General features: G+C 36.2%; 1 protein-coding gene and 1 pseudogene across 1 annotated transcript in view; one reads left to right on the forward strand and one right to left on the reverse strand.

Annotated features, from left to right (window-relative positions):
- Positions 1–227: 227 nt before the first annotated feature.
- LOC127437249 (Fanconi anemia group F protein-like) lies at positions 228–2,744 on the reverse strand (annotated as a pseudogene).
- A 464-nt stretch (positions 2,745–3,208) lies between these two features.
- LOC127437248 (growth arrest-specific protein 2-like) overlaps positions 3,209–23,521 on the forward strand; it is a 93,618-nt gene continuing 73,305 nt past the window's right edge. The window contains exons 1-2 of the mRNA XM_051692069.1: positions 3,209–3,381; positions 11,314–11,462. Of these exons, the coding sequence (XP_051548029.1) occupies positions 11,318–11,462 (145 nt within the window). The 5' untranslated portion in view covers positions 3,209–3,381; positions 11,314–11,317. The remainder of the gene's footprint in view (positions 3,382–11,313; positions 11,463–23,521) is intronic.

Here is a 23,521-nt window from a genome sequence, read left to right on the forward strand (position 1 = left end):
CACTAGTTGTACATACCTGCCACACAGTGCTAAAATAAGTGCTAAAATAAGTCTGGTAGAAATGAAGAAATTAAAGACAAACTGCATCCTTATGTCTCGCACCAATGGCTCAGTGTGTAAGAACGGAATGGATGTGCTCTTACCATGCAGACGACCTGGATTCAAATCTGCCTTTTGACCCAGTTTTCCACATCCTGTTACCTGTCTTTTTCTTTAATACTATATAATAATAAATGAAATAAATATCAAGTTGATTTCCTCGCAGTGATTTGGTCACGATGAATGTCAGAGAGTTGAGTGAAAGGTTTGATCTGGGAAAAATGACGGCATGATCATGAACTGCTTTTAATTTTAAAAACATCATATGTGTTAATTATACAGTAATAAGAAGAGGGCAGCATATGTGCCGCAGTGATGAACTTTGGGAAACGAGTATGGGCATGTCGCGCTCCTCGTTGTTGCAAGTTCTGCAGCTCGTGCTCCTTTCCAGACGAATCACAAAGAAAAATGCAAACAAATGTGTCCCTACTCAAGATATACGTCCACTGAGGTGCAGATGCAATCTGTTTATTAAAATATAAAATTCCATGTGGGTATATTAGAACCCGGAGCCTCTAATGCAAGGGGCAAATCAGGGCCCAAACATACTTCACGCAAGTATACATACGCGAGTGCTTCGCCAATGCATAGCCAACGTGTGGTCCCGTTGTACCTACATTACCAGCGGTCTTGCATTGCTCTGGCGATTACAAACCTTGGACCACAAGGGGGTGAAAGACTTTTTAGGTGCCAAAAAATTTGCTGAAAGATGACAGAAAAATATGTTTGTATAATCTTACTTGTTCGGCAAGACTCTCCTCAAATTGATGCTCCGCCATGACAGTTGTTGATTGAAAAAAGGAAATCTGCAGTAGCACCCCTTGTGGCAATGCTGAGAATGCTTGTGTTATATTATAAATTGCGTTCTGGCACATTTCACAACACAATGACACATGAAATCGAGCTAGCATAGCAAGATGTGTCTGCGTTCACATACTCACGTAGAGTATGTTTGGGCCTTTAGTTGCCAATAGAACACCAAGTCAGATGCTAGTCAAAAGAACTGATTGATGTACTTCTCCACTGACCAACAATATCTCACGACCGACATCAGCAGATGTGGAGCTAAAGTTATCAAAATTGTTAAATATTTATTTTTAGAGCTTCAAGAATGACTATTCATCAAACAGAACAATTTAAAATAATCTTTTATGAGCGCTCCTCCTTGCCTTGTGACACAAGGTTTAACACCGGCTCATGGGGGATTGTGTACAGCGCACTGTCTCCCCCTGTCGGCTTTGGGCAGAATGCACATACGTGCCCGTCTTTGAATGTGCCAAAGCCAAAGGCTTTCGGAAACAAGTTCAGTTATTAAAAATAAAATATTAATTCCTGGCTCCTAATAATAATAATTATAAAAGTTACAAAATATAAAAAATAAATTATGAATAAAAGTCAATTTACTTAAACACAAACATAAATACAATTTCATCAAACAGAATATATTTCCTTGATTCCATCAACATATTTAAATGTGATGTCATTACAGCTTCAGTTGAATGATTAGATCAGTCCACACACTGATGCCTTTCACATCAAAGTCGCCACTTTCCAGTTTCAGTTCTGCAAGCTCAATCTCCATCTCCTCTTTTAATGGTGATCCTGTCTTTAGTTGATCTCCAAATCGATCAGCCAATGCTTTAAACGTCACAGAGCCCTCTGACGCGCTGTGCATGACGTCATACTCCAAGCAGGCCGCCCACTGTTTCAACCCCCCCCCCCCAGTATGCCTGTTTAAACTCGACAGACTTGGTGGAGAGCCCAGGAGACAACGACTCGCTCAGTTTACTAAAACATCCGTCGTGACTTTGAAGCCAGTCCAGGATGAAGCGCTGAGTGATGCTGTTCGTTCCGCCATCGCTGGAAAGAAACGCGGCTGCGATGACGTCATAAAGGCTTTTCATGTTTCCCGCGCTGTCACAGAAGATGGAAGCTAACAGCGTTCTCCCATAATCATCATTGCCTGGTCGAGTTAATATGGAGTTTCCCGAGCAGTTTACCTCTCACTTCTGCTTCAACCTGTAAACCAGTCCCGCCCAAACTGCAGCATGGGAATGTAAAAGCAGATTTACATGTAGTAGTGCCGCTCTGGTCCACCTTTAAACCCTGTTCTGTAAGTGTGGGGTTGAGAAACATGGAGCTTGGTGCAGATGGGTTTCTGAGTAAGTTAATGAGCAGTTTGTGTTGACATTGAGCGAGCTCTGACAACATCACCGGAGAATATGAAGGAAAGGTTTCCGCAGGCGCCGGTTGGTGTCATGCAGGCGGGACTCGAGCGCGGGTCTGACCACAGGGTTCGTGTGGAAGCGGCTGTGCAGGTGTTCGCAGTATTCTGCCCACTGAAACGCCTTGAGTGTTGTGTGTTCGTGCTATTCATGCACACAGTCCGTCAGCGACACGGCATGTAACTCCAGTATGTGCTGCAGGTGTCCGTACACAGCTTCCATCTCTCATCAAAAACACATCAGCATGCGCTGGAAATCAAGTGCCGATAAAACAAACAAACATCGCAGAAAGCTGATCAGACACGAGTAAAACAGCGTGCTGAATTCTAGCTTCCCTATTGGACCAGGACACGAGTGACGTCACTTAGGCGGTTCTGAACTTCCGCGATAGTATTTCAAAATAAAAGACGGGTAGATTGACGACTCGGAGTTTTTATTTGTAGATATTTAAATTTTTATGCAAAAATATCTATAAATTAATTTTAATTATAATTAATTGGCATATCGCATGTTGAAATTATTTTTAAACAGACCTTATACATATAAATGTTTTGTGGTTATATATATATATATATATATATATATATATATATATATATATATATATATATATACATACATATATATATATATATGGTGTGTGTATATATATATATATATATATATATATATATATATTAACTAAATTACTTTTTGTACTTTTATTTTTAGTGTAAATACGTTTTTCTTTTTGCGTTTTTCTTTAGATTTGTAAGTGTTTTTTTAATTTTTTTTTTTAAATTTTTTTTTTTTTTTTTAAGTTGGCCAAAATGAGTAACCTTTTAGAGCATGTTTTTTTTTTTTTTCCCTTAACACTCGTTTCATGCTCTCGTCTCCTGCAGCCGTGTGGTTACTGTGCGGAGAGGAGGCGAGCGCACTTTTAACTGAGACCTGCGACGACAGTCGGACGTTTGAGGTTCAGTGTCACGATGAACAGTGAGCGGACACTAAGACTGAAAAACGCATGAAACTCCAGTTAACTGTTAAAGAACTGACTGCAGGCTGCGCATTCTGGAGGGTGAGTATATGATTGGGGAGCAATTTTGTCTCTTTTGAGATATTCAACGAATTATATATATATATATATATATATATATATATATATATATATATATATATATATATATATATATATATATTCATTTAATGCATTTTCTGTTATTGTTTTTAATATAATGAGACATAATAACCTGCAAAATAGGCTACTAGGTGGTCAGAAACATGTTTGTGAATAATAGAGTAATGCTGCAAAATCCTTTTTAGAGGATACGTTTTGTGTGTTGACCAAAACACACACACACACATATATATATATATATATATATATATATATATATATATATATATATATATATATATATATTGCTTCACAGGAGCATTCAAGGTTAAAATGTATAAAAATGTATAAGGGAGTGTGTATATTAAGGTGCTGCAACTGGTCACCATTACGTTTTTCACAGTGTTTAGCTCTTTTTGGGCAATACTTTGCATTAATGTTCCCTTTGTTAAGGGATTATAAAGGAGCTCATTTATGACCGACAAATAGTTTCCAAAAATATGCAGTTATAACACCATGCATAAAAAGGGTGACTTTAATGCAATACCTGCCAACTAGTGAGCCATTTCACCTCACTGTAAATGCTTACTAACACTTATTCAACATTAGTAACCTCTGAACATGTACCTTAATGTTAAGTGGACACATATGAAGCATTTATTAAGGAGTTGTCAACATTATAAACCTGTACATAAAGTTGAGTATGGTTTAATGGTCATCAGGCTTTATTATATGATATCTGCTGTGAATGAGCATGAAGAGCTAAAAAGTGTTTTTGCAGAGGACTTCAGGTAACTAGGACTAGATAAAATCATTCCTTTGATATCAGTGTTATGAGGAAAGTGACAACACAAGTGAGTCAAGACATCACAGTCATGAATAGAAACACAAGATGACATAATCTCTCTTTATAATCTCACTATAATATAATAGTCTATTTTGCAACATTGTGACATAAATCATGAATTAGTGCATTTTATGTTTTTGATTAATATAAGTATGAATAAGTGCATTAATAAAATATTTATAACATGTAAGTTACAATGCGCACTGTGTGGCAAGTATTAGATGAAAGTCACCCTTTTTATGCATGTTGCTATAAATAAATATAATTAATTTATAATGCTTTTGTAAATGACTTGTTAGTCATAAAATGTCAAGCATGCCCACTTGAAAACAGAAAATAAAAGCTTTTTTTTTTCTTCACATTTTTTGCCTTCAGACAGTACAAGGTAATGTATTTGAGTTTTTCTTTTAATTGAGCTGTCTTAGATTAATGGTTATAGTGCATTTAAAAATAACAGTTTAAGTGAGCAAACACTTGTTAATCTAATTAAAGCCAGTCTGACTGATACATCAAACATCGAGTTTGATTTCAAACAACTGGAATGTTAAGACCGCAAACAAATATAATCTACTGCACACATACACTTAAATGGGGATAAAAATAGATTTCAATAGAATAATTATATTTCCTAATAAACGATGAATGATGACCTTAAACTACACTTGCATGTGAGAGGTCAAAATTGCAATTAGATCATATGAAATGTGTAAATGACCACTTTATGCAGACTCAGAAAGTCTTGTGTGTGTGTGTGTGTGTGTGTGTGTGTGTGTGTGTGTCTTTGTACGCAGCTTGGTATAGTTTGGGGTCAGAACTGGCCCCAGAAATGACCTAATATGACAAAACCTTCCTTTGGGGATGGGATATTCTCTCAGGATATAAGAAACACCTATGACTGTTTACATCACTCTACTGCCACAACTTTAGACTATTACTCAGTTGTTTGCTAGAAAAAAAAAAAAATGAAAGACTATGAAAGAATATGATAGTTTAATATTACCGTATCAGCTGAAGACTTGTCTGTGTCACACTGTACGCTGACCTTTGGTTTCACCCATATGCCCTCAATATGTGTGTGTTTATATTGGTGATGTTGAGTACATGTTCCATCCATCTGTGAGAGTTATGCAGAGCATCAGTTTCCAGGTGCTGATCATGAGTTTGCCTTAACTTCCTGTTCCAGCAAATGCTGATCAGTCCCCTTAATAAGAGGCCTCCCAGTAAAATCTATTTTATTTTAGGGAATCACTTTTATGTGTAGCCCCTTAGATGACAGGGCAGGATTTATTTTTCTGAAATACTTTTGCGTTCCCTCGCAATAACTAATAATTGGTTTTACTACAGTAACCATATTTTATCCATGATATTTGTAGTGAAACCATAGTAACAATAACAAAAAATGAAAACTATGGTAATAAAAACCACATTATTGTGGTTATGATGGTTTTACTTACTATAATAACATTGTAGACTGTAACCATAGTTTTTGGCAGAAACCAATGCTTTTATATAGTAATATTGTAGAAACTCTGAAAAGTTAGTTAAGCAACCATGTTTTTTATTTTATTTTATTTTTTTGGTGGAAACCATGATTTTAATACAGTATATTGTATTATTTAATTTTCTTTCTTTTTTTTCAATGTATTTATTTATTTAGGCATTTATACAATTCATGACAGTTCAATACATCCAACATCAAAAAAATTATGAAAATATAAAGAAAACAACAAGAGCAAAATGGCTATATAACATTTTTACATTTAACTTCACCCTAACAAATAAATTATTTGAATCAAACTCCAGTGTTTTGGGTGGTTACCAGGGTGTTTGCTATGTAGTTGCTAAGGTGTTTTGATTTTATTATTAGGGAATTGCTGTGTGGTTTATAGGGTATTCTTTGTGGTTGATTGGGCATTAGTAGGTGTTCACTAGGGTGTTGCTGTGTGGTTGCTAGGGTGTTGAGGGTGGTTGCCTTGGCATTGCCGTGTGGTCGCTAAGGTGTTGTGGGTGGTTGACAGGGTGTTCTGTGTGATTGTTGGTGGTGACTTACTTGCCTAAGTTAAAAGAGTGATTTTTTTGGTCTCTAGATATAGCTTGGGTCCCCCTTTTTATGTAAGATGAAATATTTTAATCCATCTTATTGTCTGCTAGGCAAAAAAAATAAATAAAAAAAAAATGGTTTGGAAACATAATAGCATGTGTGAGACGAATCACGCATAGAAGCTTAATAATTGGGTTTAGGAGTTTGTTTAAGTCACTAACCAACTAATGTCCAGTATGAGAAGTACTAATGCTTGCATTAGCAAATGTGTCTCTTGTTAAACTCTTTTGCTAAAAGCACTTGTAGTTTCAGGAGCATTTCCTTGTTTGTCTTAGTTATTTCTCACTGTAACATCCTGCTTCTGTTTGTCTTTATAAAAGAACGTACTAATGCAGTATCATCACTGATGTGCAAATGTTGACGAAGACAGTGCATTCTCTTTTCATTCTAATGGATCCTGCCAGTCATTTAAGTTAATATGGTTAATTGGCATGTTCTCAAGAAAGCCCGCCACTTTATATCAATGTTGTTTTAAGTTTTGATGGGTGAGGATGCATTAATCGCAGTTGTTTGGTAAACCATGCATGCTGAAATCCTGCGACATTAAGCCCAAAATATACTTTGTTTTGTACGTGTTATTCACTAGCTTATGCACACAGTAAATCACTACGACTGCTTTGCAGTACTGGACTATTTCTCTTAAGGAGTTTAGACCCATATAGATGGCTTTATAGTCTTTTCGATGTGTTATAAAAATGCAGGTATCTCCTGACCTCCTCACAAACATGCTCTTTACGTGCATAACTGCACATACTCTGTTGCTATTTCCACCAATATCTTTTGTCGTTCACTGGCATTTACATTGTCTACTTGCACTGCTTCGTGAAAACAATGGCCCAACTGTAAGTGTTGCCACCTTGTGGACCCGCTTATTAGTGCAAACAATTCCAGGCACATGTTCAGAGTGGGTTCAGAGTATGCATAGTCCAGGCTTTGTTTTAAATTATGTTTCACCCATTCTTTCTTAATTTCCGCTATAGGTATCTTAGCACCTTTAGGCCTTGTCCCAAATGGCACCCTTAGACCTTGCGGTCCTCATCCAAGTCTATGCTTTAGTAACTCAGTGCCACAAAGACTATTGGATAAAAGTCACACATCAATTTATTTCTCGTCATTTATTGCAAGAAAGCTGCCTAAATCTTGAAAGTGGCATTCCCGTTTACATGCACATTACATGGCATTTGTTTTTTTTATGAGTTGTGAATAGGACTGTAAATGGAAACATTTAAAGAGAGAATATAAAAGTAAAAAGGGTAGGCATACTAATGTACATGGAGGTTGATCAGTATGCAGCTTTCCCCACAGAAACATAATTTCTCCACAACACTTGTGTAAATAACAAACTTGGCATCTGAGGAAGACTTTGTTATTTTTTTTTCTCTGTTGCTTTGCTTTATTTCCAGATATTCTAGAGTTGTTGCTGTGATTGTTTCCTTAACTTTCCATCTCAATCTGCAGCGGAATTGTGCTGCAATAGTGAGGTTCCCCTCTCATGCCATATTTTGGGATTCCCCCAATGTACTTGTTCCTCGCACATGCACACTTTTAAAAAACCTTTAAAAATGCCGCTTATGCGTTTACATGGTCGCATAAGCCACTTTATTCGGGAGAAACCTAGGTGTGTTAAACCGATTTATCTTAATCCCTTAAGCAGCGTAAGGAAAATGGTGTTCGTGTTTACATGATGTTTCAGAATGGCACTTTCTGCAAAAACCCTAGAATAAACCATTTTCTTAAGTGCATGTAAAGGTGGTCAGTGTGGGCTTACTCAAAGGGTGCGTAGTGGCTACAAAGGGAGTGCTTGTGAACACCCTTCTGAAATCTAAAATGACAAATGGAACACACTACGGTCTTGTGGACTTCTATGACACATGCACATGACAACCAATGCAAGTCTGCAAGTCCACATCAAGTGCATATCAAGTGCACCATTTAGGACAGGGCCTATGCAGAGCATTTCAAATCAGTCACTTTTGAGCTTCCATTTCAGTTAGGATGCTGCCTTGGAAGATAGTAGACAGCAAGGCAGCTTGCTAGATTTCAGAACAGAGCTAAGATAAGGTGCATCCCAAAATGCACACTTCTGCTCTATTTTATGTCATTTTGAAGTGTAAGTAGTGCGAGTAGTATGTTTTCACTGAAAATGCAACAAAAAGAAGTGCACTACGAGTACCCGGATGATGCACTTTTTCAACCGTCAAAATGGAATGTGGAATGCTGGACACTTCGTGCACTCAGCGCACACGGCTTGCCATACACAGCGGAAGGGGCGGAGTTACCGGCAGCTATGGTGATCTGGCAAAACAATTGTAAATATTGGAGATTATGACAACTAGCGAAACTTCTGTGAAGACAGCACCTTACAAAAGTGAATTAAATGCTTTACCATCATACCATGCTGTGTGAATATGTATATTATTGAGATATAAGTGTTGAACTGAGGGTGGATAGCTTGCTAAAGCTAGTGGCAACACAACATTTGGGTTTGAAATGTTACATCCTGCAGCTGTTAAACAGCGAACGCTTCTGTGTAGTAAAAAAACATTAAGTGTTCCATTTAGGACGATACTACACTTTGAAAATTCATACACTACATGGCTGAGTGCATAGTATATTTTAAAAGTTCATAGTGTATAGTTTGTCGTTTGGGACACAGCTATACAGTATTATACCTCTCAGTGTTTCACAGGATTTCCCCTACTCATAATTATTTCCTCACATTAATTCTAGAGCAGAGTTCCGAGTTCTGAGAAGTGTAAATATCTTCAGCGTTGCAGAACAGGACCTCTTCCTAAGTTTGGCTCCCCTGAATCCAACTAAGCAACCTGGGAATAAGGACATGGGTCTAACAACCGTTACATTGTTGTGGTGAGCTCTGAATGGCTGGCAGAATAAAGAAAACTGAAAGTCAATCTGTATATTTCCCTTCTTCCAGAATAGTGCGCCAGAGTTCACTCTAGCTGGCAAGCATCTTTCAGATAAACCTAAATCTCCTCTTTAATTTTATTTCTCTTTGTTTCATGAAAGAGCTCCTGTGCTGGAATAAGTTGAGAGAAAGAGAAGCCCACAGAGGTGTCAGGCAATGCAATCCACACTTGACAGAGGACAGACTGTTCCATCTGGACAAAAGCAAGATGACTGTTGAGACATGAACAACAAACGTATCTGCTCACAACATCTGTGCTGTCTGTCTGCTGTTTAATTCCAAGACAGATTGTGTTCATTCGGGGTAGAGTGAGAAAGCCAAGACCATCTAATAGAGTGGGATGTACCTAATTACTAGTGCTTGCTAATGCAAGTTACTATTGGTCATATCTATCTGAGTAAACACCTAAACTTAAGCGTGCTTACACACTAAATAAAGCTCTGATGTAGAAATGCGTAAAATCAGTTTCATGATGTGGAAAGTGCCAGTTTGACATTAAAAGGGAGTAGAGCGATTTGGATTTCCAAATGTACAACTGGACCTGCTTCTCTAAAATTCACATTGGTCAATGGATGCTTATGTCAGAGCACATTGCAGGTAACTGGCTAACCTTTTCTCAACTTTAGTTCATTAGTTGCATGACAGAGTATCACTTTCATAAATGCTTAAGGTGCTAATGGACTTTAAGTGAAATCGAAGAAAAAATGGGTGTGACAACATTTTGAACAAAATCTGGCCTAAAAGAAGGTGTTTTGAGTTTGTTGCGGTGGTTCAAAACAGCTTGCCAGCTCAGACTTCATAATGGCTGTTAAACACCTTACTGCCATTGGTCCACGTCACCTGTGGGTTTAACCCAGTGCTCCACCTACAGCAATATCTTTTTCTGATTCTAACACTTTTAAACATCAACTACAGTAGTTCTGGAAGATTAGATTTTGGAGTGCTACTTGCTGAAAGGGCCTTGTTTTGTAGAAAGTTGAAACACAGAAGGTGCTCTTTGGTTGGGTTTCCATCAGTAGCATATACAAAAAAATAGCCCAAGGCACTTCTTCTGGTGTAAAAATTATATAGCCTTTATTTTATTTGCCTTGAGCCAAATATATTAAAAGCAGATGGGTGAAAGCACTGCAACATTCTCAAATCTCAAATCTATTCAACCACCAGCCTCTTGTCTGCTGTTGTTAAGGAGGATGCAGCGCAATCAATGCAAGCAGAGGATAATAACAGGGAAAAAAATAATGCACATATAGTTTATACAGAGCACAACTGCCATGTACACTGTGCATATTTAATTTTGTGTAAAAGAGCATGTAAACCTCCCTAAACATTAAAGGTTACATGGCATTTGAACAAGTGCATGATTTCAAGATGAATTGCAGTTTACTAAGTTGGATGCATTTAGGGAAACAAATTTGTGCGAACGGATATTTTACAAATCATTCATAGGAACCTTTAGGAAATTGTCATATGTTCACATGTAAGATCATTCTATGAATGTCTTTATAAATGAGGCCCCATAATATCACATAGATTTGGGAAAGGGCTGTTTTAACTTAGGCCAGTAAGCAACCAACCAGCAACTAGAAGCCATGACATTAGAGATACCTTAGAAACCAAAGAAAATGTAAAAATCTAGTTTATCTGATTGTGAAATCACAACTTATTTCGACATTTCATCTGTAAAGTCGTGTGTGTAAGTAGCCTTTGGCTTGGGCCAAAAAGTGACGCACAAAGGAAGGACTGAAGAGTAACCACAATGTGTGTCTGTTCTGTCTTTAAAAAAGAGATAAAGTGAGTAAATATAACATCACAGGACAGAGAAAGAGAGCCTGGAGCTGGATAATGATGAGAGGATCAGGAAGGAAGATAAAAGTCTACTATGAAACAGCTTTACTGATCATGGATTTTAGGAGAAAAAGATGACCTTTTTGCTCTGTGGGAAAGTGGAATGATTTGTTTGATGATTAGTTAATGTCATTTGGTAGTATTTGATCTGTATTTCTCTCTGTGTGTTTTCAGAAGCATGTGCAGTTCAATAAGCGGTAAGCCACTGGCTGGTCCAGGTCTCACAGATATGCAGCTGTACAGTCAGTGGCTGGCTAGTCGACATGAAGCCAGTCTGCTACCTATGAAGGAGGATCTGGCCCTCTGGCTCTCTAGCATGCTTGGTAAGTAATTTAGAAGCTGTTCCCAACTCTATGCCTTAGTGTTGCTTGTATCAGTAGTTCTCAACTGGTGGGTCGTAACTCAAAAGTGGGTTACAGGTATGTTTTGATTCATTAACAGTTAGGAAAAAAACAATGCCAAATACAAATAATAAAATGCAACTTACTGAACCATATAATTGTTCATAGTTAGGATAGCAACATAAATAGGTTTATTAATTTTTAAAGGCAGGAGAAAATACTTCCCATAACGTATAATCAGTGATGGCTCTAGGGCGGGGCTTGCCTGGGCAATAGCCCTGTCAGAAATTTGCACAGCACCGCCACAATAGCGCTGTACAGTACAGGTCAAGGTAATCAAATGGCAGAATAATTCATATTTCAGTTGAGTGTGTGTTTTCATAAAGTATTAATTTGGGAGTGCCATACAGTAGTTGGCAGTAGATGAGCTATATTACTAACATAAGTAAACAATTTGAGGCCGTGTTCTGAGCTGGGCAAAGTGGAATACCATTGAGAAAAAATTATGTACATCCGTTTTAGGGGCTGTGCTGTATCTAATCAATGCTAGATGGAAACTGCTTGTTGTTTAGATATAAGTTTCTAGCTGCAGTTTATGCATTCATTACACAATTTATTATTTTATTTAGGGGTGGGGAAAAAAACGATTCTGTTGCAAATCATGATTTGTCTCCCTGATGAAAAATCTATTTTTAATTACATTAAAAAAATTACATGTTCAGTTTAATGCTAAGACAATGATTGATATGTAAATATAAGAGGTTATATTTGTCCTAAATTCCACACAAACAGAGTTTCGTCCCTTTAATTCTTCACATTTAGTAATTTAATGCACCACTGCTACAGCCATAAAAGCGCTGCTTGTTCAGACGTCAGATCTTCTGCTGTGATCAATGTTCCTGTTATTATGCATAATACACAGGTTTATTTATGAGGTGATGTGGAGAGTATTTTTCAGGATTTATTCAGCAGACTGACACTGCTTTAATACATAGTTTAGCAGTAAGGCTTATCAACATGTTGGATGCTCTGAACCCCACAACATTTATTATCTGTGCACTTCTGAATGTGGAGCCGGTTGCCATGTATCTTCAAGCACTCCAGATTACTTGAAGTGCATCATCTGTATCCAGGATGCACAAAAGCGGTTTTATTTATCTATTTTATTGGAGCTTTTTGTGGTTCTTACTTTTCTTACTTGAATAGTTTTGTGGGATGAGTGGTTATAGTTATTTAGCCTATTTCATTGTTGAATATCCTTTAGTTAACCTGTTAATTGGCTGTGCTTAATGTCCATATATCCCTAACACATCCAGTTGGTTAACATGGACATCATGTAGCCTTATACATGGGTTCCTTAACAATGATTAGTTGACTAATAGCTCAGACAGTGCACCAACTGGTCAATTATTAGTTTTAAATTTGTAGTTTTGCACATCCCAACCATTTACCTGCAAATTCTGTATTACAGGGTGAAATAAATATCATTTCAGACACAACTGTTCTTCAATACACATTTATTGAAAAAGGAGTTAACTCAGCTAAGTATACTGTATGAAAACATGTCTGTGGACATTCCCAGCCCTAATTTAATTAGCATCCCCTCTGAACAATTAAGTCCCCCCTAGTCACCCCCAACAAAAAAATCCTGGACCGCCACTGCGAATAATAACATGAGGGTAAATGATGCCAGAATTTTCATTCACAAAGAATATTCAAGGTTCAATACAAGTTGAGCTCAATTGACAGCATTTGTGGCATAATGTTAATTACCACAAAAATTAATTTTGACTTGTTCCTCCTTTTCTTTAAAAAAAGCAAAAATCTGGGTTTGAGTGAGGCACTTACAATGGAAGTGAATTGAGCCAATGTTTGGAGGGTTTAAAGGCAGAAATATGAAGCTTATAATTTTGTAAAGGCACTTACATTAATGCTTCTGTTAAAACACATGTATAATTTGAACTGTAAAGTTGTTTAATTGTAGTTTTTACAGTCATTTGAGGGTTTTATGCATTACATTGTCATGACAACAAAGTTGTAAAATATAACTGGATATACACAGAAAAGGTTAGTAAACGATTTTATCACACTAAAATCACACATTGTTTATATCTTGTGGCTATACTTTTGAAAAAGTGAGTATTCCAATGTTTACGGATTGGCTCCCATTCACTTCCATTGTAAGTACCTCACTGGAACAAAGATTTTTGCTTTATTTTTTAAGAAAAGGAATGACAAATCAAAATGATTTTTTATGGTAATCAACATTGTGATGTCTATTTAGCTCAACTAGTAATGAACCCATAATATTCTTTAAAAAAAAAAAAAAAAAGCAAAAATCGTGGTTACAGTGAGGCCAGTCCATAAACGCTAAAAACCGACCATTTAAAAAGTATTACCACAAGACATGTTTTTAAATCTCTATTTAAAGGGGTCTTAAAGGGATAGTTCACCCAAAAATGAAATTTCTCTCATCATTTATACACTCAAGCCATCCCAGATGTGTATGACTTTCTTTCTTCTGCTGAACACAAATTAAGATGTTTAGAAGAATATCTCAGCTCTGTAGGTCCATACAATGAAAGTGAATGCTGACCAGAAATTTTAAGCTCCAAAATCCACATAAAGGCAAAATAAAAGTACTCCAGACAACTCTGGTGGTTAAACATGGGTGAGAAACAGAATAATATTTAAGTCCTTTTTTTTTTTTTTTTTTTACTATAAATTCTCCTCTCTGTGCAGTCAGTCTCCACTTCATTTTTACTTTCTCCTTCTTTTTGTTTTTGATGATCATATTCTTTCTACATATCACCCCATCCTGAGCAGGGAGATGAATTTATGATAAAAAATGACTTAAATGTTGATTTGTTGTTGTGTCTGAACACATGGATTTAACCACTGGAGTCATATGGATTACTTTTATGCTGCATTTATGTGATATTTTGAGCTTCAAAGTTTTGGTCACCATTCACTTGCATTGTATGGACCAAAAGAGCTGAAATATTCTTCTAAAAATCTTCATTTGTGTTCAGCAGAAGAAAGAAAGTCATACACATCTGGGATGCCAGGAGCGTGAGTAAATTATGAGAGAATTTTTGTTTTGGATGAACTATCCCTTTAAGTCGTCATGGCAACAAAGTTATAAAATTGGACATAACTTTACACAGATAAGGTTAGTAAGCGATTTTAACCACTAAAATCATGTTAACATTTATAATGCTTAAATCTAAGTTTTATGCTTTAAATGGCTATCCTTTTGAAACAGTGTGAATTTTAGTTTTTATGAACTGGCCCCATTCACTTCCAATGTAAGTGCCTTGCTGTAACTGATTTTAGCTTTTTTTTATAAACAAGGGACAAGTTGGAATTATGTATTATTGTAATCATTCATCATAAACATTATGCCACAGATGCTGTCGACTGAGCTTAACTTATATTGAACAGAATATTTCTTTAAAGATCTGGGCCTTTATTCACAAAGATGTTTTATCTTGCCACTTGAAATTCTCCAAAGAGTTCCTAGCTAAGAGTTTTTGCTTAAAAGCTATTCACAAAACTGCTAAGAGCAAGTTTTACTAAGGAAATCCTAACGTAGAGTAAGGTGGAGTTGAATTCGTTGCTATGGATGACGTCACATTTCTATGAGCGCACTCTTTTAAATCGTCCAAAGTGATTGGTAGACAGGGAAGTGCAATTTGTCAGCAAATTCCTCATTGACAGGGATGTATATAACATAGATAGACAGACAGACAGAAAGATTTTTTTCAGTTGATGAATATTTCTTCATCCTGTGTTGATGCATTGCAATGAAACAAGAGCTCATCCCATCTACTGTATCAATTACACCAGTGAGCCCCGCGATAGCCATGAATGCCACCTTTTTTCTCTGAAGCGAGCACGCATCCATGAGAAAACATATATTATGAATTTTCGGATGATGTGCAGTCTGGAGAGAGCATATATAGTTTCAAAGATAATTCTGCTGATGAATGACAGAAGTTACCAATTCATCCATGCTACACAGTTTCATTTTGTCTGTGACAGGGAGCAGAGTTGTCAAAACCCTTATCTCATGTGTAATTGGGCTGTTTAGGTTTGTGGGAGAGTTAACTGCATCTCTAATAACTTTACAATAATGAAAACACCCTTGCGATTCAGACAATACATTTTTTAAAGGTCAATGTCAATATTATAATGTTTATAATATTGTAATGTTATATTATTAAAATACATCTACTCAACTGTGATTCAGGCGATACCTTTTTAAAAGGTTTATGTCGTAACAATATTCTAATGCATTGTTTTTAATGTGGATTGATTTGTGGATTGAATGATTCATTTGTGAGTCACTCTTTGGGATTTAGAAGTCCTCAGGATGACTTCTTTTAAGGGTTTAGGAGTGACTTTTAGCATTAAAATTAGGGGTGTGACGATACACTTAGCTCACAAGACGAGACGATACTGGGTTCACGAGAATGAGACGAGACGATATTTTAACACTATATACACTAGTCATCAAAACTATGGAATAACATGGAACTATGGGAATTATGTTGTGACTAAACAAAATCCAAAATAAATCAAAACTGTGTTATATTTTAGCATCTTCAAAGTAGTCACCCTTTGCCTAGAATTTGCAGACATGTACTCTTGACATTATTTATTATTTGGTCCAAGTCATCCATTTCAAAAACTTTTTTTTATTTTAATAAAATTTTAGTTTTGTAATGAAATAAATTAATATGGTGGCACAATTATATTTTTGTCTACAAAACTAATTTCAAACATTTAAGCATATGCCTTCAGATCAAAAGATTTTTAAGATCATGAGAATCATTTCAGTCAAGTGTTTCAAAACTTTTGACCGGTAGTGTATATGACTGGAAAAATAGTCTTTTATTTGACTGAAAGTCACAAAATGCAAAAAAAAAATGCAGGTGAATTTTGAAATGTTTTAACTAATCATCTTGTAATGAATGTCACTTCAGTTCTGCTTTCTGAGTATGAATTATCATATGCAGTAAAAGACAGAACAATATGCAAGCACTGTAAAAGTTTTTGCCACAAACTCAACTGACTGGCTTCTCTCCTTTATGATTTCACATGAGTCTCTTCAGACCTGGTTGATTTTAGTTGAGAACTGCGGTGGTTCTGTAGGTGTCTTTGCATAGTGCTTGTGTTAGCCGCGGTGTAAGGCACTATTTTCTTACAGTGCTTACCAATATGGCTGTGTCTCGTTTGGAAGGCTGCGTCCTCCAGAGGTCGCATTTGTCAGCCGCATACGTCATCAAGGCTGTCTCGTTTATTTATTTATTTTTATTGGGAATGCAAAAAAAGATTAACAATTGTATAAATGCATATACATAAAAGGCATTGACAAAAGATAAAAAATAAGAAAAAGTGAAACGAGGCAGCCTCGATGACGTATGTGGCCGACCTCCGGAGGACGCAGCCTTCCAAACGAGACACAGCCTTTGTTCGTGTCTTGTCTGTCACTCTGTCACAGTTTATTTCAACCGGGTACCTAAAATGCTGCCACACAAACTACTTAAAAGTGGCGGGGGCATCATCTGTGCTAATTTCACCCTCACACTCCGTCATGCTGATATCGTGAGACAGCTTTTCACCTCAACGAGAAATATCGTCACGTTTTAATGTGGCACGAGATCTCTTCACACCCCTAGTTAAAATGCTTCATGAATTACTCTTAGATGAGTCCTACAATTAGGAATGACACACCCCTCATTTTTAAGAGTTGCTCCTAAATTTCCACGTTAGGAGCTTCTTTTAGCCCTAAGATTTTTTTGTGTGAAAACGGGCCCTGGACTGTTAACCGAAAGGTTGTAGGTTTGAACCCTGCAAGGGTTGATTGGACTGAGGGGTTAAACAGGGGAACTGAACATGTAATAAATGCAATAGAAGTCACTTTAGATAAAAGCAACTGCGAAATGTCTACATACTTACAAAAAGTGTAATTGTGGAAATGAAAATGTAAAAATTAAAAGAAAATGAAGAAGAGGGAAAAGAAGAATCACAGGACAAAGAAGATTAAACTTAGAAAAAGGATCCCACATTCAGTACTGTCCTAGGGGGATTTGTGTTTGATACAGCCAAGACCCATTTAAATCACTCTTTTAAAGAAGGTTTACTTCAGGTTAGCTCAGTGTTCCCAAGATGAAAATGTTTTTTATAGGAGTTCTTGTATAAAGTAGAGAAAGAGAGAAAAGCATTTTCGAGATTCAGAACAAACTGAAGATTTCGGAAATCTGGAAGGATGTTTAGACATTGGATTCTGCCCAACTGAGATTTGCATAGGATATGCTCTAAGTGCATTTTATAAATTGGATTTGTATGAAATAAATTAAATGCAAAGTTATGAAAATATGTAGATTACCATCTGCAGATTTTAAAAGGTTGCCAATTTATAAGGTGTGCAACAAGGCTATGTACCGGGTCCATTTTCATTCTGGTGTTGTGTTCTATTCATGGGGAAATGTTGAAAATCATAAATTATTATTTGCATGTGTTGCTCAGGGCATGTTCCGCTTTACTGTGTCTTTTGTATGTAATTATTTATTTTGTTTTATAAGTGTGATTCAAGCTGCTGTCTTTGGATCCTTAAAGCTGAAGTGTAATTTTATTTTTCAAAATTGAAATACTCTCTCCTATCCCTAACCCTACTCCTAAACCTAAACCTAACCCTCACAGAAAACTTTCTGCATTTTTACATTTTCAAAAAAACATAGTTTAGTATGTTATTTTTTTAATCCTTTTGGTTTATGAGGACACTTGAGGTGTCCTCATAAACCAAGTTTATAGCATAATTATATGTGTATAATCTAGAATAGTGCTAGTGAATAGCCCTTGTAAACCATATACAGTATAGCTGAACACACATGTGTGTGTGTGTGTGTGTGTGTGTGTGTGTGTGTGTGTGTGTGTTTGTGTGTGTGTGTGTGTGTGTGTGGATAGAGGGGGATGTCTGTGGAATTTCTGGCAGCTCTCAGGCCATGAACAGCCAGATGAAACCAGGGCTTTGTCTTTGGTCTGCTAGGAGCAGACAGAAACCTGGGGCTGCAGTGGGTTACACAGGGGCTTCATATACAACCACACACCTACCACTCATTCCCTCTATAGATCTTGCTCACTCTTTAGCTGCTTATGTCTGTCTCTGTGTTATTTTTTTAGACAAATAATTGCTTGGTTTTGTTTCCAGAATGCCAGTTGCTGGTCTTATCAAGGGCCTTGTGTATACACAATGGGTTCTCACTTCCAATGCATCAAATACCGGCACTTATGTGAGAGCCCCGTGCATCACTGTGTAGATGGCAAAAGATCCCTCTTGCTTCTGTATTGTGATGCGGTCGATGAACAAGTTGCTTTTAATGAGAAAACTTTGGCGTCAATAGACTGACATGAAGGGCATTGGAATTTTATCATAGGGAAATTTTGGGGGTATGATTTTGAAATGTAGGGGAATTATTTTTATTTAATTGAACTCAGCAACATTTGTTCGCAATAGTTAATGTTTAATCTGTTTTTTGTTTTCTGTACACTTTCTGCTCTGATGAAATGACCTGTTTCATTCCAGGAGTATTCCAAGTGTTCTGATAGCTTTGTGTGAAAAACAGACCTCACATTTACATAATTGAATTTATTTACTTCATTACTTCATTTTCTTTATTTATGGTCATGATCAGTGTCCACTGTAAGTGTCGCACAAGTTTGATGTGGTTTCTTGTATGTCAAGCTCAAGTTCCGATGTCAATTTTGAATGAGATGTGACTGTCTTCAAAAAAGTTTTCACTGGTTTATGTTATTCGCGGATAATGTGATGTTTGGTGTATTCAATTTGTCAAAAAAAAAAAAAAAAAAAAAAAGGCTAATTAAAAAGCATGTGGCTCCATAGTGCTGATACTTTACAGAGTCTCGATGACCGTTTTTTGACAGTGCCTCATCCACCGATTGGGAGGATGACATGAAGCGATTACCCAAGGTTAGTTCTACCTGAGTGGTTATGACAGTTAAGAACTGGACTCAAGTTGAACCCAAACTAACTAACACTTAAAATGGCTGTTTTTCTCTGTCAGAATTGCTTATTTCTGTAGTTTTTACATTGCTTTTATGGAGACCAGAGCCAGTCATTTCTCTACAATGAAATGCTGGTAAGTTTGAAGCGCTGGTCATGTGCATGGTAATGACACACTGAGGTGCTCGCTTGTCAAAGGGTTAAGGGCACGCCTGCTCATGAAGAATATCGAGAACACCTGTGACGTAGAGGCGCTGAAATTCAATGGAAAGTTAACCATGTACGTCACGAATTGTGACGTTGACTCGATGTTCATTTAAAACCCGGAAGACGAAAATAGCCCAAAAAATCCCTAAATTAACCCCTTTCCTCTTGAAATAAAAAATAACGAATGTTGACATTCTCTTCAATTTGGTGCAAGAGATACTGTATATACCTGGGGCCATATGCATAAAACTCCTCAGAGATGCTCTTAAGAATAGTCTTAAGCTTTGACTTAAGTGTAAAAAAATTCTTAGCAAAGAGTAGGACTTTAAGAATAGCTTTTTATAAAGATGCTAGGTGCTGACTGAGGTGACACTTAAGTATTGTGAAATAAGGACTACAGTGATGTCAACTCAATAGTGAGCCCACAAGTGTGAAATGTCCCAGCTGGTATAACATCATTAAATCACTCATGATTTAATACAACACATTATAAAATAAAATTATAAATTATAAAAAATTTTGATAATAGGTTATTTTCTGTTGATTAATTATTTGATTAATCAAATGAGAAAGACTAATTTAATTTACTGTATTTTAAAGGATCAATATGTAACATTGATATCAAGCGTTTAAAATGGGTACTGCAGTCCAATTTCAAAATATTGGAGAGAGTTGTTTCCTCCGCCCCCTTCTCCCCAGACTTGAAGCTTACGCGGATTGCCAGGTTGAGGACACGCAACAGGAACGAGCAAACTGACGATGGCAAGCGATGAGCCTTACACTGTAAATTGATCAGCTAATGTATACGTTTGCAATGTTTTTATTGTATGCTAATTATAAACCAGCTCATGTGGATTTTTTTATATCTCTGTCAGTGTTAGCTAGATGTATTGCTGGCTTCCATGGCTGCAACATGCTCTGTTTGCCCGCTAACTTGTTTCAAATCTGGCAACCCAGGGTGTCGAAATACTATTGGGAAATGGGCAGTGGACGGGATCACACAGGCCAAAACACAAACAGAAATTCCTGCCCGGAATGGACATTTCAAAGTAGAATATACTGGCTGTAGCATTGTTTTCAGAGAAGCCAGTATATCAACTTAGCATGTTTCCTAAATCTCTGATAACATATTATGATAATTTTATGCTTTAGTTCAGTAAATATATGACACCTTTTACATTATTCCACATCTTGCTGAGTATTATCCTCAAACAATGTGCAAATTGAAGGCTACAAATAATCAAAATGCTAAATCTTGCAATATACTGTAAATAGAAATAGAAATAGAAGGAATATAAAGAAATATAAATAGAAGGACAATTTAAATCACAAAATGAAATAAGAAACCAAACTGTTACAATCCATTACAGTTACATAAGATTTCAGTTAAACATGGGTCAATTAAGTGATAAATTTGACATTCAGCATATCAACAATATGTTATTGTGGCACTACGTTTGGTTACTTTACTCCATGAAGTAAGCATATTTTTATTTTATTTTATTTATTTTTTTGCATATTTGAAGTATGACTTGCTTGCTGGAAACTTGTATGACTTTGAGTTTATAATTTTAACAAATAAGAATAAATCAGTAAAATGTAAGTTATGAGCTGGGGTTAAACATCTCTCAAGTGCATTAAACAGCAGTAGGAATCCGTTAAAGCACCTGACACCCCACACAAAACTATGAGCTCATTAAACATTTTATATAGTGTTTGGGTTGAGCGCTTTTCAGATGCAGCTCTGTACCATTTTTCAAATGTCATTTTTTCCCATTGAAACATGTTTTCACTACTGTAAAGTGGTGTCATTGATGGAGGTTGCAGTGCTAGTGCAAAGATATTCAACTAATCATTAATTGTTGATTATTTTCATCATTGATTTTTATCATTTTAGTAATATTTTGATTTTATTAATTAGTTGTTGCAGCCCTCTGAAAACTTAGGCATGTAGCCCATCAAAGCTTTCAAATGCATTATTCACATGAGTGTCAATGTACTGTACTCATTAAATGAAAAATGTGCTGCAATTAAAAAATATATATATCTTGAAGGATTTCGCTTTACTATGAAATGTATTTGCCCGAATTTCACTATCAGAAGTGCAACACATTCTTTCTTTGTTATAGAGTGTGTTGTCTACGCAGAACACAGTCATCATGCTACTCTTAACTAGGTTAGGATACCTCTCCAGCACTCTAAACAATTTAGGAACTGAGACCAAGTCTTAACACTTATGAACCATTATGAGTCACACTTATTCTTAAGTCTAGGAATAAGAGTAAAATTACATAATTATTAGAATTTTGACACACTTTACTCTAAGCGGCTTTATACATACGGCCCCTTATTACATCTTAAAAAAATGTGTTGTAGTGTTTCATGACCCTTTAAGAAGTGGTTAAGATCAGAGAAAGGGGTTGGGGTAGTTTAGGGCTGAACGATTTGGACACAAAATGTTTAAATTGCGATTATTTTGATGTATTAAATGTCGTGATTTGTACTGGAATATGACTATTAACGTTTGCCAAAAAAAAAAAAGAAAGAAAAAAAAAAAAATGTAGTAAATGCTTTCTTTTGACCAAAATTAAGTCATTGGCAAACATGCTCTACTGCCGGAAATACTGTTCAAGAAAGGGTGTTTACACTTGAGTCCTCTTAAAAAAAAAAAAAAAAAGACTAAATACATTAAAAATACAGTGAAACATATAGCGGAAAAATAACAGATTCACATCATCTTCACATTGTATCTGTTCACTGTGGACCTGTTTTTGTTCAAATGTGTTATGGTCTCAGCCCACTTTTCATTATTATTTTTTTAGAACCCAATAATAAGTTATTAATAACTCAAGGAGGTACTATATGTTTTTATAATATTAACAACAACAACTATTATTATTATTAATTTTAATAAAACAGTACCATATATGTAATATTTTCTTAACCTATATGTGCCATAGCTATTTGGGCCTTTATTATGGCAGAAGATCTTATTTTGGCAATAGACTGAAGGAAGTAGCAGAGTTGACATTGTCCTTTTAATGCAGAAAAATGCTCTCATCCACTCCTTTTTCCACAAAAACCCGGGATAATGAGGTAACTTTAGATTTGGATAGTAACTTTTTGCCTATATCTATAAAAATATCTATATAATAGTGTAATGTAACAAAAATTATTATAACTGTAAATAAATCTGCCTGTTAGGTTTTTACATTATTGAAAAGTGGTTAAGTATGGGGGTAGCGGTTGGGCTAAGGGACCTAAAATAGTGATATGATTGTATAATGTAACTACACATATAAGTATAATAAAACATACTGCAGTTTAACACATTTGATAATAGCCAAAGACTGACAGTGACGCCTCCCTTATGAGACTGCCCTGAGTTTATTGACTGCTTCAGTAAACAGATGCCGTGGAGTGCTTTTGATGTCTATATAGTGACATGCAGGGCACATATGATGCCTTTGGAGTGAGAATGGATCGGTATACATGTAACAACGTCCCTTTGGGGTTGATTCATTGCCCTCCTTTGTGCGGCTCCCATTTGCACTGTATATATTGCATATGTGGTTTTTGCGTCCCTGGATAGTGCCTCACTTTAAAGCTTAAAAAGGATCCCACATTATCATAAAAGTAGTCTGTGCAACTCCTGTTTGACTCCATGTCTTCTGAAGGCATATCATATGTTTTGGTAAGAAACAGCTTGGAATTTGTCATTTGTCACTGAAAAGGTTGATGTCCGTTTTACATTCATGAGTACTATGAGAGAAGCTCTTTCACAGTTTGCGTAAAACAACCTAAG

Source organism: Myxocyprinus asiaticus, chromosome 48, assembly GCF_019703515.2.
Source record: "Myxocyprinus asiaticus isolate MX2 ecotype Aquarium Trade chromosome 48, UBuf_Myxa_2, whole genome shotgun sequence".
NCBI lineage: Eukaryota > Metazoa > Chordata > Actinopteri > Cypriniformes > Catostomidae > Myxocyprinus > Myxocyprinus asiaticus.